The sequence below is a fragment of the Mesoplodon mirus genome (genome assembly GCF_964341445.2).
Source record: "Mesoplodon mirus genome assembly, chromosome: 3".
NCBI lineage: Eukaryota > Metazoa > Chordata > Mammalia > Artiodactyla > Ziphiidae > Mesoplodon > Mesoplodon mirus.
The window spans coordinates 2,272,812-2,287,186 of record NC_138978.1 but is presented as its reverse complement, the minus strand read 5'-3'; the positions used below and the strand labels follow the sequence as shown (position 1 = coordinate 2,287,186).

The 14,375-nt window shown below is 52.4% G+C and overlaps 1 protein-coding gene across 3 annotated transcripts in view; it reads left to right on the top strand.

The window, feature by feature from the left end:
• The window catches only part of CEP104 (centrosomal protein 104), a 53,344-nt gene extending 40,243 nt beyond the window's left edge, over positions 1–13,101 (top strand). For 2 of the 3 annotated variants that reach the window (XM_082612513.1, XM_082612512.1), the window contains 7 exons: positions 4,517–4,553; positions 4,984–5,050; positions 5,860–5,968; positions 7,541–7,679; positions 7,852–7,919; positions 9,691–9,781; positions 10,694–13,101. In XM_082612513.1, the coding sequence (XP_082468639.1) occupies positions 4,517–4,553; positions 4,984–5,050; positions 5,860–5,968; positions 7,541–7,679; positions 7,852–7,919; positions 9,691–9,781; positions 10,694–10,809 (627 nt within the window). In that variant the 3' untranslated portion in view covers positions 10,810–13,101. Of the gene's footprint in view, positions 1–4,516; positions 4,554–4,983; positions 5,051–5,859; positions 5,969–7,540; positions 7,680–7,851; positions 7,920–9,690; positions 9,782–10,693 lie in introns of those variants that run through there. The other variant, XM_082612514.1, reaches the window with a different exon arrangement.
• The last annotated feature ends 1,274 nt before the right edge of the window (positions 13,102–14,375 follow it).

The window sequence follows — 14,375 nt, the reverse complement described above, 5'->3', positions numbered from 1 at the left end:
ATCCCCATAAGGTTAACAGCTGATCTTTCAGCAGAAACTCTGCTAGCCAGAAGGGAGTGGCAGGACATATTTAAAGTGATGAAGGAGAAAAACCTACAACCAAGATTACTCTACCCAGCAAGGATCTCATTCAGATTTTATGGAGAAATTAAAAGCTTTACAGACAAGCAAAAGCTAAGAGAATTCAGCACCGCCAAACCAGCTTTACAACAAATGCTAAAGGAACTTCTCTAGGCAAGAAACACAAGAGAAGGAAAAGACCTACAATAACAAACCCAAAACAATTAAGAAAATGGGAAAAGGAACATACATATTGATAATTACCTTAAATGTAAATGGATTAAGTGCTCCCACCAAAAGACACAGACTGGCTGAATGGATACAAAAACAAGACCCATATATATGCTGTCTACAAGAGACCCACTTCAGACCTAGGGACGCATAGAGACTGAAAGTGAGGGGATGGAAAAAGATATTCCATGCAAATGGAAATCAAAAGAAAGCTGGAGTAACAATTCTCATATCAGACAAAATAGACTTCAAAATAAAGACTATTACAAGAGACAAAGAAGGACACTACATAATGATCAAGGGATCGATCCAAAAAGAAGATATAACAATTGTAAATATTTATGCACCCAACATAGGAGCACCTCAATACATAAGGCAAATACTAACAGCCATAAAAGGGGAAATCAACAATAACACAATAATAGTAGGGGACTTTAACACCCCACTTTCACCAATGGACAGATCATCCAAAATGAAAACAAATAAGGAAACACAAGCTTTAAATGATACATTAAACAAGATGGACTTAATTGATATTTATAGGACATTCCATCCAAAAACAACAGAATACACATTTTTCTCAAGTGCTCATGGAACATTCTCCAGGATAGATCATATCTTGGGTCACAAATCAAGCCTTGGTAAATTTAAGAAAATTGAAATTGTATCAAGTATCTTTTCCGACCACAACGCTGTGAGACTAGATATCAATTACAGGAAAAGATCTGTAAAAAATACAAACACATGGAGCCTAAACAATATACTACTTAATAACGAAGTGATCACTGAAGAAATCAAAGAGGAAATCAAAAAATACTTAGAAATAAATGACAGTGGAGACACGACGACCCAAAACCTATGGGATGCAGCAAAAGCAGTTCTAACAGGGAAGTTTATAGCAATACAGTCCCACCTTAAGAAACAGGAAACATCTCGAATAAACAACCTAACCTTGCACCTAAAGCAATTAGAGAAAGAAGAACAAAAAAAACCCAAAGTTAGCAGAAGGAAAGAAATCCTAAAGATCAGATCAGAAAGAAATGAAGAAGAAATAAAGGGAAACGATAGCAAAGATCAATAAAACTAAAAGCTGGTTCTTTGAGAAGATAAACAACATTGATAAACCATTAGCCAGACTCATCAAGAACAAAAGGGAGAAGACTTAAATCAACAGAATTAGAAATGAAAAAGGAGCAGTAACATGTGCATGCTCATCATTCTCCGCGGGGATGAAGTGCGCTGCTGGCCCAGCCGTGTTCAGAGAGGATGCTCGGGGCTGCGGGAGCTGGCGGAGCGGGGACGGGGTAGAGGACAGCAGTCCTCTCTGCAGCTTCTCGCCTCCTTCAGAGGCAAAGGAGGAAAAGAAGCTTGAATATGAAGATCTGATTTCCGTGCATTAAGAAAGGAAGGTTTGGGGCAAATGCTGCCCATCAGGACGCACTGAGCCCTAGTGCGCAGGGGGCATCAGATGGTGTTTGGTTGTATGAAACGTGTCCTTTCTGAAGGGCCCTGCCTCTGTGATTTAAATTTGTGCCATCACTCTGGTTTTTGTGATTAAGTTCCTTAAGTTGATAGTAAAAGGGAGAGGACGTGGGCGCATAAGGCCGGCTGTGCTCATGAGGGTGAGTCTCCTGGGAAGTGCTCTGACCACTGCTTTTTAGAAAAAGAATAAGTGACTAAAAATGGCAAAAAAGAAAAAAATACGACCGAATGTATGTCGAAGTGCCTGTGACAGAAAGTGACAGTGACGATTCTGATGGACACTGGCGTGTCAGAATGCCTGTGAGAAGAGCAGGAAAGCGGCCACCGAGGAACAGAAGAGAGGAGGCGGGGGACCAGTGGGGCAGCGCGGGAGCCGTGCCCGGCCTGGGGGCTGCCGAGGTCACCAGGCTGTGCGTCCCCGCAGCGTCTGTGGTGCGGGGCATGGAGGCCTGTCCTCCGGCGCGTCTTCATCCTTCAGGGTTTGTTGAGCGCCTGCACTGGGCCAGCCCTGCCCAGGGCTCCAGAGACGCGGCAGGAACAAAGGCCGCTGCTCCAGGAGGAGAGACCACATGGCACGGCCGCTCGGGAGGGTGGGTGTCGGCCTGCTGTCCTTGTCCTGAGAGGATCACTGAAGCCAGCTCGCAGGAGGATGACAGAATCATTTTTTCTATTTTTTATTATTGTAAAATATACATAACATGAGATTTACCATTTTTAAGTGTATGGTTCTGTGCCATTGAGGACATTTACATCGTTGTGTAGACACTACCACCATCCAGCTTCAAAACTTTTGAGAACAGCAGAATTTTTTTTTTTTTTTCTGTATGCGAGCCTCTCACTGCTGTGGCCTCTCCCGTCGCGGAGCACAGACTCCAGACGCACAGGCTCAGTGGCCATGGCTCACGGGCCCAGCCGCTCCGCGGCATGTGGGATCATCCCGGACCAGGGCACGAACCCGTGTCCCTTGCATCGGCAGGCAGACCCCCAACCACTGCGCCACCAGGGAAGCCCCAGCAGAATATTTTTAAATCACCCGATTGCTCACGAGTTTTAGGAAAAGATTTTTAAATTACTAATCAGTTGTCTAATCTGTTCAAAGCATAGATTAAGGTAGATTTTACAACTAAAATTTAACTTTTGGCATTGTTCATTTGTCTCCCTGCAAGATATACAAACCCATCTCTCATTAATAAGAATTGTTTTTGATGCCCAGAATCCATTTGTGTAAGTTTGCTTCCTTTAGTCGGTAGGTGTATAAATCACGTGAACCCTATTTGCAAGTTTAATATCAGTCTGTCAGGTGCTTCCCCAGTCCTGAAATTGTATTCTCGTGTGTTTTCTGTATTCAGAGCTTGGGTTGGAGAGAAGTTCCTATCGTGTAAGCTTTGATTTTCTACAATCACAGTAGACGGTGTCTACGTATTGCGTCACTTAATGCCGTGGATATGGGACTGGCTCGTCCCTGTCCTCCCGTGAAACTGCAAGTGCCAGACGCGCCTCCCCCACCAGTGGCCAGCAGCCCAGGCCACGCGGGTCTAGCAGGCTCAGGTGGGGCAGACTGGCCAGTGCAGGGAGGAAGGCTTGGTGACAGGAGGAGCCCCCTGAGCAGCAGGAGGAGAGCTCCGTGCAGAGGGGCAGCTTCCTGCCGTGGACACACAGGGCCCCGCACCCTGTCCTTCCTCCGGTCAGCAGTGCGCCCCCGGCTGTCACCTCCCACAGTGGGGACGCCCAGCAGCCAAGACCCACGAGGCAGATACGCGGTGCGTGAGGGTGTGGTGCCCGCTCAGGGGAAGAGGAAGCCAGAGGAGGGAGGCGGCCAGCTGACGCCTCCTGACACCATGTGACACCGCATGGAGGGGCCCCCGGGGCAGCGGTGCCGTGGCCTGTGGAGCCTCCAGGGGTCCCTTTACAGCGGCAGTAACGGGCCGCCCTGGCCACTGTGTTTGCAGGTGGTGGGAAGGTCAGGCTCCTGGGGTGCAGAGGCAGAGCCTGCGGGGCTCACTGATGGGCCGGGGACAGGCCACACCTGGAACAGGAGGGAGGGGCGGGAGCCGCTGGGGTCTCCAGGCTTCGTGGCCTGAATACCTGGAAGACTGGCGGTTCTGGGCTCTGCGCCAGAGGCTGTGAGGGGCGCGCATGAGGGGGAGCCTGTGGGCGGGGCGGGGGGGGTTGGTCTGGTTAAGTCACATTTAAGTGACATTAAGACCCAGGTACATGCTGGGTAGCAGAGAGGCCCAGGTGATGGCACAAACGTTTGGATCATGAGCACAGAGATCGGTGTGCAGCCTGGGACCTGGGCGAAAGCACCGTCAGGGTCTGTATGGACAAACGGAGGGGCGGGGAGTGCCCTGGGAGCCCGACTAAGAAGGGCCTGGAGGAGACAGGTGAGGAGAGTCACGTGCCGCCGGGAGCCCATGGCGCGTCCTTCGGGCAGGCAGACACTGATGATGGGCAGGTGACCCGGGGGGGCGGGGTGCAGGTGGCCTTGACGAAGAGTGGTTTCCATGGAGACGGGGGCGACGGGCAGGAGCCCGAGGGAGGGGCTGTGGAGGGCAGGACGGAGAGGGCAGGGGACTGCTGCCCACAATTGAGAGGGCGACTCTTTCAGACAAATGTGTTGTTTGCGGATGGAGATTCTACCACACAGCCTAAGGTCATGCCTCCAGGATCACAGTAGACCCTGGGTAGACTCTCACTCACACTGCAGCCATTTGTCTCTGATCTTTCTGTTCTTCTGTTTCAGGAAAAAGAGAGTGAAGCTGCAAAGGCCAAGAATCAGGGTACGTAGAACGCACGTCGTGAAAGCTCTACGTAGAAACCACTTTTATTCACGCGGCGAATGTCTGCATCTCTGACGCTTCAGGGCTGAATGCAAAATACTACCTTTACTAACTTGTAGCTTTTAAACTGTATTTCCCATCAAACTGGTTACTAGGGCTTCCCTGGTGGCGCAGTGGTTGAGCGTCCACCTGCCGATGCAGGGGACACGGGTTCGTGCCCCGGTCCGGGAAGATCCCACATGCCACAGAGCAGCTGGGCCCGTGAGCCGTGGCTGCTGAGCCTGCGCGTCCAGAGCCTGTGCTCCGCAACGGGAGAGGCCACAACAGTGAGAGGCCCGCAAAAAAAAAAAAAAAAAAACTGGTTACTAAAACTTTGAAAATAGTTTTCTACAAAAGTTTATTTAAATAGCTTTCTTTTTAATTTCTTTAGACACTCAAGGAAGGAAAGCGGCCCCACCTAACGCTCCAGAAATTCCAGATAATCACTATTTAGATAAGTGAGTAAAGTTGTCTCTAACCCACTGTAGAACAAGTAGAGGGACTAACCACATAAAAATGCTGTCAGATAAATATGTTCTCCCGGTTCATTAGGATTACGTGAACTAATTGGCTCTTTTCAGTGATTTTGAAAGCTAGGAAATTGCCCTCTAAACCAGGCAGCATCAGCTGTGAGTCAAGATAACCTTTCTCTCTTCCCCGACAGAAATGAGCAGGCTGTTTGTCAAAAGTCCTGTTACAGGCCAAAAATTTTTTTAATGTTTTATGAAAGTATAGTTGATTTACAGCGTGTTAATTTCTGCTGTACAGCAAAGTGACTCAGTTATACATATATATGTTCTTTTTCATATTCTTTTCCACTATGGTTTATCACAGCATATTGAATATGGTCAGGCTCAAATTTTATAGCAGCAAAATGCTTTCTCCTGTGCTGTGGCTGAGACAAATCTACAAGGAATTTAAGGGAAATGTCTTGGTCTAATCTCTTCTTGTGATTTAAAATATCCTTTCTGCTTGGTGACGCTGACAGAGTTAGAATTCGAAGGGATCTTAAGCTACTTTATCTCAAACCCCTACGTGGTAAAGACTCTTTTTTATGCCCTTTGATAGAGGAGCTACCCAGCCCTTCCTGAGGCCCCTCTGTGAGGGGCAGCCATGCCTCCAGGTCAAGCTGAAGCCCACTCAGTGGGTCCAGGACGGTGGCCGCAGGCTGGGCATGGGGGGCGTCACAGAGCTCCCCGGCAGCCGGCAGAATGGGATGGCTAAACTGGGTCTGTGCTTCATTTCTTACCTTTCTGTTTTGTTTCAGTTTATGCATTTTTTGTGGGGAGAGGAGCGACTCCTTCACAGAAGAAGGCCTGGACCTCCATTACTGGAAGCACTGTCTTATGCTGACGAGATGTGACTACTGCAAACAGGTCAGGTGCTGGGCACGGGCGGGCCAGACCCAGGCAGGTGAGCTGGACACGCAGTTCCCGAAGGCCGAATCACAAAAATGTCCCAAATCTTAGCATTTTCAGAGGAAAAGTTATGGGGCAAGTTTTGTTGGGGTTGATTTTTTTTACTTTATTATTAAAGTATAACATATATATAAATGTATACAAGTCATAGGTGTTACAGCTCCTGAATTATTGCAAGATAAACAAATCCATGTAACCACCACCAGGCCACATACCCCAAGGTACCCCACCCTCCTCTCCAGGGTCATCACTGTCCTCATTTCTGTTTCTTGCTTTGTGAGTTTTACCGAAGTGGAATCATATGCTACGTTTGGGGTTTGCTTTACAGTATTCCATTGTTTGAATGTACCGCAATTTATCAGTCCTTTCTACCGCGTCTGGGTTTGGGCTGAGACTGTCAGGAATAGCGTCGCTACATACACCCTTGTGTAATCTTCCGCGCGTGCGGACGCACTTTTTTGGGTGCACACCTCGTTGTAGGATGGCTGGGTGGGCTCGCGTCCAGCTGCAGGGCCAGTGTGAGCAGCGCTCCTGGTGCCCAGGCGGGAGCCGCTCCCCGTCCTCGCCAGCCTCGCGGTTGCCACCTGCCACGCGCCCGTCACGCTCTCCTGATGATGCTGGTCTGGAGCCCTGTTCCCCTGCTGGCCTCTCGCTGCCCTCTTTTGCGAAGCACTTCTGGTTTCTCGCCCGTCTCTTCAATCGGGCGCCAGTTCCACTACTGCTGACGTACAGTCGTTCTTGACACACCCAGGTGTGCGTCCTTCGCCACTTGAGTGTGCGGTGTCCACTCTGTGTCTGGCCTTTTCACTGACGAGCAGGAGCTTTTCATTTTAACGTTGTCCACCCTGCTGATCCGTCCTAGGGTTAATGCTTGGGCATCCTGTTGAAGGGGTCCTCCCGCACCCCAGCTGTTCACCTTTCCTCTATGCAGCCGGCCCTCCTTTAGACAGAGGAGGGGAACCAGAAGGGGAGTGACCTTCTCTCCTGTCCTGGGGGCTCTCAGGCCTGCAGGGGTGGGGTGGGCAGGCCCTACCCTCTGAGCAACTCCCCCCCGGCTGGCGGTGCGGACTCCTCTACCCGGCGTGGCCTGGCTCCTCTGGCAGCAAGCGAGAGTGCGGTGTGAAGCTCTAGGATGTGTACAAGCCCCTCCTGGCAAAGAAGTCACAGTGGTGAAAGGGTCTCTTCTTGTGACCCGTTTCCGGGCACGTTCTTAGAAATGGCCGGGAGCCGGGATTGAACCCAAGGCCACGCAGACCCCTGAGCTCTTCAGGGTGCAGGTCAGGGTTAGTGTTGTGGGTGAACCGTCGCTTCCCCTCCCCGCTTAGCCGTGGCTTCTGGATGCGCCTGAGGTAGCATGGCAAGCAGGATGTGAGGTCTCCAGCCACGTGCACGTGACTGCGGAGGTAACAGGTGTGCACCTCCCTTCCCGAGGGGCGCTGGCGGGACAGGAAGCGCGCGCTCGTGCAGGGGCCGGGGCTGCACGCGCCTCGGGGCGCTCAGCCATGTGACGTGTCCCGTCGTGGCTTCCAGGTGGTGGAGATTTCCAGCCTGACGGAGCACCTGCTGACGGAGTGTGACAAAAAGGACGGCTTTGGGGAGTGTTACCGCTGCAGCGAGGCCGTTTTAAAGGAAGAGCTGCCCAGACACATAAAAACGAGAGACTGCAACCGTGAGTGCCCCCGCGGCCTCCCGAGACCCTCGCGCCGTCCCCGGGAGGCCCGGCTAGGGGGCTCGGGGGGCAGGTCCCGCGTCTGCCGGTGCCCCTGCCCCCCCCGTTCCTCTGTGCCCCCATTCACGCCCCACAGGAGTAACTAGATCTTGTCTCATTGAAACCGTTCCAGCTGCCAAAGCGGAGAAGCTGGCGAACCGGTGTCCTCTGTGCCACAAGAATTTCACCCCCGGAGAAGAGGTGAGGGGCTGACGTGGGGGCGACCCGGCCGCGTGGAGGGACGGCGGACGGCGGGCGGAGGCTGACCCCCGGGGTGGGGTGAGGCTGTGTCTCAGGGTTCCTGCGCTCCCTGCCCGGCACGCCTGTGGCATCTCCCGGGAAGGGGGAGCGTCTCGGCTCTTCGGGATGGAAGCGCGAAGTGGTTTCACTTTTTCCAGGCTTGGCTTTCATCTCCACGTTGGGGCCTAAACTGGCCTCTTGGCCAGATTCTGTAACACTCTGGTCCCTTGTGATGCATAAAGCCGAGCCCCGTCCAAGCTGGAAATCCTACCTGGTGTCCGGTGCCCAGCGCTCCGCCTGCCCCCAGCGTGCGCCATGCAGGTGACACAGCGGCCTAGTTGGGGGGCACCAGGGTCTCCCACCCTCTCCTCCACGCGCCCCGTCCTCTGGTGTCGGCCCGCTCGCTCTGGCTCACACGACGCCGGCGCTGCCCTGCATGCTGAGCTCCCGCAGGGCCCGGCAGGCCCAGCCTCTCCTGCCCTGAGCCCCTCAGCCGCGGCCACCTGCGGTCCACCCACTGCGTCCACTGCGGGGTCCCTTGTCCCAGCCCTTCGTGTCCCTCCCGGACCTCCCTCTGGAGACGGGAGGCAAGAGCGTCTCTGCTTCTCGGTCACGGGAGCTGCTGCACGTGCTTGTGTCGCCAGCTGTTAACAAGTCGGCCTCATTGTTTCAGCCTGTGTTCAAGTCCCAGGGGTTTTCAAACTCAGGCTCTACAATTACATGAGATAATTAGACGGTTCCAAAGTCTGTCAAATGCGACTTACTCAGGGAAGACCCGACAGAAGCTGCTGTCCTGCCCACTACCCCTCCTCTCACAGAGCGAGGGGCTTTTTATGGTTGATCCATTTTAGTCTTAAATATGAACTGCTCTCACGTGCCCCCACTTTTTCTCTCTCCCTGTGTATTTTTAGAATTTAGGAGCCTTTGCGCTTCTGTTGTCGTTGTCACCTTTACACTGTTTCTGTCGTACGTGATCAGCCCCTCCTTCTGGAGACCAGGCGGCTCCCTGCTCTGAGCAGCGCTGTCGTTGGCAGTGGCCCCTTCCCTTCATGCCCTCCCCGCAAGTCCCCCAGCGTCTGCCTTGAGGGGATGGCATCTGACTCACAGTCAACTGCAAAGAGGCATTAGCAGGCTTGTGCTGCTCTTCCTCTGTTTTCTCCATGTTTTCTTCACGTGTCACCACCCGCCGAGCAGCTTAAACACCCGTTATTCTACCACAGTTTCTGTGGGTCAGAAGTCCAGGCATGACCTGGCTGGGTCCTCTGCTTGCGGTCTCCCAGGGCTGCACTCGAGGTGTCAGCCGGGCTGCGCTCTCATCTGTGGCTCGGCAGGGAAAGGAGCCACTTCCTGGCCCATGGCGGGTGCTGGCAGAATTCTTTTCTTCGTCATTGTCGGACCGAGGGCCCTGCTTCCTTGCTGGCTGTCCAGCAGGGCCACCCTCAGCCCCTGCACCCTGTGCCCCTGGACCGTCGCACACTGCGCACCCTGCGGGACAGCGGTCTTGGCGTGTTTGCTCAGCGGTGATGAGAACTGGGAGAGGTGTGAAGTGCAGGCAGCATCTCAAGATACGTGGGTGCTCCAGCGGTGCACTCAGCACAGGGGGCTCCGAGGCGGGACACGCACAGAGCTCAGGACCCACGCCCGCAGCCGCAGTGCATCACCGCCTCTGGCTCGGTCGTCTCAGTGGCCCCTCTGGTGGCCTGGTTCCCACTCCACCTGCCTCTCGTTTCAGGCATGGAAGGCCCACCTCATGGGCCCCGCGGGCTGCACAGTGAACCTGCGCCGGACGCACGTGCTGCGCAAGGCTCCCACGCTGCCACCAGGTAAGCATCCGCCCCGGCCTCGGCCCTGTCCCTGGGTCCCGAACAAGCAGGGCGATCGTGTCATCAGCACCAGCTCTGGCCGAAGCCCCTCCACGTGGCCCTGCTTCCCCAGGCTCCGCGGTGGCACTCACAGAGTTGACAAACCAAACCGCGGGTGTTCGCAGGCGCACCCCGGGTCTCAGTGTCCCTCCACGCCGTGGGTACCAGTGTCCAGAAACAGGAGTTTCAGTAGGAGACCCATAGGTGGCGCCACCACCTGACTTCTGAATCCCAGTTTTGGCTGCTTTCTGTAGGATTTAGAATGCCTTACAGAAAAGTGTTATTTTTCATTAGAAAATTATTCTTGAACTTGGATACACGACTTTATTTTGGGGCCCTGTGATCAACGAGAAGATGAGGAAACGTGTCTCGTGCTCATTCAGCGCCAGGCACGGGCAGGGGCTGCGCCCCTCACACACGCACGCACACACGCGCGCGCACACGCACGCACGCATACACGCACACGCACGTGTGTGAGGACCAGAGGTGCTGGGGGAGCCGCCCCGGCCTCCTAACCAGGTAACCGGCCCTGGTCATGTGGCTGCTGGTCTTTCATTTCGGGAACTAACTGTTTGAAACTAAAAATTAGGTGAGCGGCTCAGTTCTTTCCTCTGACCGTGCATCAGGCTCCTCCTCTGGCTCTTCCTTCTTCCTCTCCTGCCGTCGCATGTGCATCCTCGAGGGTGGCCCACCCAGCCCCCTCTCACATCTGCCAGTCCAGCCCGGCCACCTGTGGGCTGGGTGACCGGGAGCATCCCAGCCCCTCGTGCTCAGATCCTCCCTGTGTGTGGCAACCCCGGGCCACTCGTACTGTCACTGCGGCTTTGCACCCTGGCTCACGTTTGTCCCCCGTGCTCTGTGTGTCCACTGCAGGTAAAGGCCCAGCCGCAACCAAGTCAGGGACCTCGGGATCCAAGGTCGGGAGCAAGATCCCCACCCCCAAGGGGGGCCTGAGTAAAAGCTCCAGCAGGACGTACACAAAGCGGTGACACAACACCCCATCTGCTCCCTCGTTTCCAAAGGGACCGAGCAGCTTCCCCAGCCGTGGACGTGTTACCTCAAAGCATCTCTAGACGTGGCAACCCCCGCTCCGCCCCTGCTGCCCCCAGGCTCCTGGCTGCGCCCGTCCCGACCGTGGCCCCTGCGTCCGGAGTGAGGCCCTGATCTCCCCGTGGCTCCGGCTCGCAGGTCTCTGCCCTCCAGAGCCCGGGGTCCAAAAAAGGAGCCGGCCCTGTTGGAGGAGCAGCACCGGGCAGCCCTTGCAGAGGGACTGGCTGAGCACAGCGCCCTCTCTCCGCAGCTGCTTGGAGTGGTTTCCATAAAGCCCTTGCTCCAAACCTGTTGCATGTGGGTCTCTCTCAGCCGTGGTGGAAGGTCTGCAGGGCTCGCCAGGCCGGGGGATGGGATGGGATGGGGGGGCCAGTCACCCTGTGCCCCTCCTCCCCAGGGTAGGGGGGCCGTTGGCCTGCAAAGCCTGCATGTCCACGGCAGCAAGAAGTAAGGTCGAGGTCAAGAAGTTAAGGTCCCGGCCCGGCCCCCTCGGCTCTCACCTGCCAGACGCTCGGAGCGCAGCCCACCTGACCCCCCCATCGGTGCCCACACCAGGCGGAGTGGAGGTTAATGCTGGCGGCTCCACGTCAGGCCCTTCCTCAGGGGGCTTCAAGTTCTTTACACGCATGAAGCCCTAGAAAAATATGAGACGACATTCCCCGATGATCCTGCGCTCACTTGAGCAGGTGTGTCTGTCGAAATAGCCCTTTCCTAAACCCCTGGGGCAGGCAGAGCGACTCCCACTCTGTGTAACATTCAGAGGAGCCTCCGAGCCTCTGCTCAGCCCGTCATCCTGTCCCGCTCGGATCCGCGTGGGAATTGCAACTGTATGTTCACTTTTCTCAAACACTTTGTATGATACTTTCAACACCAAAAACCGCTTAAAACGATGAAAGCAAACCTCAGAATCCAGTCTGACCAGCCACCGACCAACCCTCCCGGCCCGCGGCAGTGGCTCACCTGGCTTCAGAGCCAGGGAGCTGCGGGGGAGCCAGTGCCCGTCCAGAATGTGCTTGGAAAGGCTGCCGTCTCGTCCACGCCTGTGGTCCCCAGGCACCCAGCCCACAAGAGACCGAAAGAAGATGTCCCTCCCCGCCCCACCTGGCCCCGTGCCCAGGGTGTGCTTTCCTCCTGAGCATGACACAGGCAGGCTTCCAGGATGACGGCTAGAAATGCATGGGATTGATGAAATTTGTACTACACCGTTAGTGTAAGAATATTTTTAATTCCCAACTGTGTAAAATAACAAAATATTTATTTAAAAACGAATAGCTATTTGAGCGGTGTGCTCCCTGGGTATGTTAGTGACCATGAATTTGTACCAGTCGATCAATTTCCATTTTGGGGAAGCTAATGCCTTCTCATATGGTTGACTCAAAATACTGAGCCGGAATAAGAGTGACCAAGAGAATTACCTTCAAAAATATACTCTATAAAAAAATGTAAAAGTATGGGGGGAGAAATAACATAAAACTTTACTAGAGAGAGCAGAGTACAGATGCCAAGATAATTATAAAGTGATCCTTCCTGGTTTCCAAAAGGTATTGCCATGGTCTCTCACCCACGAGAGTGAAGTACAGATAGAACTCTTCTTTAAACAGAACGATGAGAAGAGTTAACCAAGAAAGTATTCTTTTCTCTCCAAAACTTTTAAGAAATATACAGTTAATGTTTTCTATGTATTGTAACATAAAGAAGATATTTGTAAAATTACTTAATTTTTAGTGATTGACAAAATTGAGTGCATTTAAAACAGATCAGTCTTGCTGGTTACAGAAGAATCGTGTTTCTGTTCAGATGATTCCTGGCAGTGATCAGTGGCAATTAAAATCTTTACAGAGTTATATACTACTAAGGAGCCAAGAATAAAGGATAAAACACCAAAAAGGAAACTATAAGCTCCCTCGGCCATTCATAAGTATCGAAACCCGGAACAGTGCTTAACTGAAATTTCACTCATGAATATGTTGTGGATACTTAATATTTATTTCTTTTACTTTCATATTTCAAAATATTCTAATTTAAAAGAATTATATCTATAAATTTGGCATTGGAGTACAAGCGTAAATACTTTTAATGAAAATTTGCAACTTTTTAATGTTTTGACATAGTTTTCTATTTGTCTTTATTTCACGTACCAAAATTATAAAATAAGTAATATATTTTTGTTGTTTGAGGGCTTAGACGTTAATTCACCCTGAGTATATGAATATAATAAAAAGATTACTAAATGTTTTGTCACTTTTATTTTAAAATTATAATTAAAAAGCAATCAGGGCTTCCCTGGTGGCGCAGTGGTTGAGAGTCTGCCTGCCGATGCAGGGGACACGGGTTCGTGCCCCGGTCCGGGAGGATCCCACATGCCGTGGAGCGGCTGGGCCCGTGAGCCATGGCCGCTGAGCCTGCGCGTCCGGAGCCTGTGCTCCGCAACGGGAGAGGCCGCAGCAGTGAGAGGCCCACGTACCGCAAAAAAAAAAAAAAAAAGCAATCGGTAAGTTACATTTCCTTTCGTAAACATGCAGGTGTAGCTCAGCCCTGAAATGCCAGGGAATTGCTGAGATTTGCTTAGAAAGGGGCAGTGGGTATTAAGTTGCCAGGAGAGAGTGTGGTTCCTAAAATAAGTTATTTGTGGGTTTACTACTGAAGAAGCTAAACGATTTTAAGCTACATATAAATTAGAGAAAGTTCTTTACCAATTTTATCCCATGGAATAAAATGAGAATATTTTATAAATGCTCCAGTTGTGCCCATCAGAGGTTTATACTTTATAGTCTCTTCCTGTGTTTTTTATCCCTTTTGAAAGAGGGCATTTTTACCAGCCAACAAAGCTATTTTGCTTTTCAAATAAGTAAAAATACAGTATTTTCTCTGTTGATTTGTAGAGTGGTTTTAAGCTTTTATTACCTTTGATGGTTTTATAAGTTTCCATTTTGAAGTTATAGTTTTTTCCCTTATGTATACATATATATATATACACACACACACATATAAACTTAAAACTTAGCATTACAGTTTAAACAGCAAAATTACTTATCTTACTTTGTAGGTGGGGTGTGCGCGTGAGTGTGTGCTCTGGAGAACGTGGGAGGAAAGAGCTCGCTGTCCAAAGGGAAGAGTGTGATTCCACCTGCTAGTGTCAGACACCCCGAGAGATTTCAGTGCGCTACTTTCAACTAGGTGTTCGTTAGTGCCATTGCTTATTTGCTCTTAAAAACTAGCCCAGTGCTAAAGAAACAAGAGCCTGCTGGAGCAGCGTGTGCCCCGAATCCTCGGGGCGCTGGGGTCTCCGCCCAGCCTGCTGCCACCAGGGGCAGGAAAGCCCTGGGCAGGGGCTGAGCCCCCCGGGTCTGGGGTCGGGGGTTGGGGCGGTGACCCCCGGAGCGGCTGCTGCAGGGCGGACGGGAGCAATTGAGTGGAGCGCCCCCACGCCCCCACGTGCGTGCTCTGGAAGGGTCAGAGGACCTGCAGGGCAGCTGGTCCTACCCTCCACTGCGGGCAGGGAAAC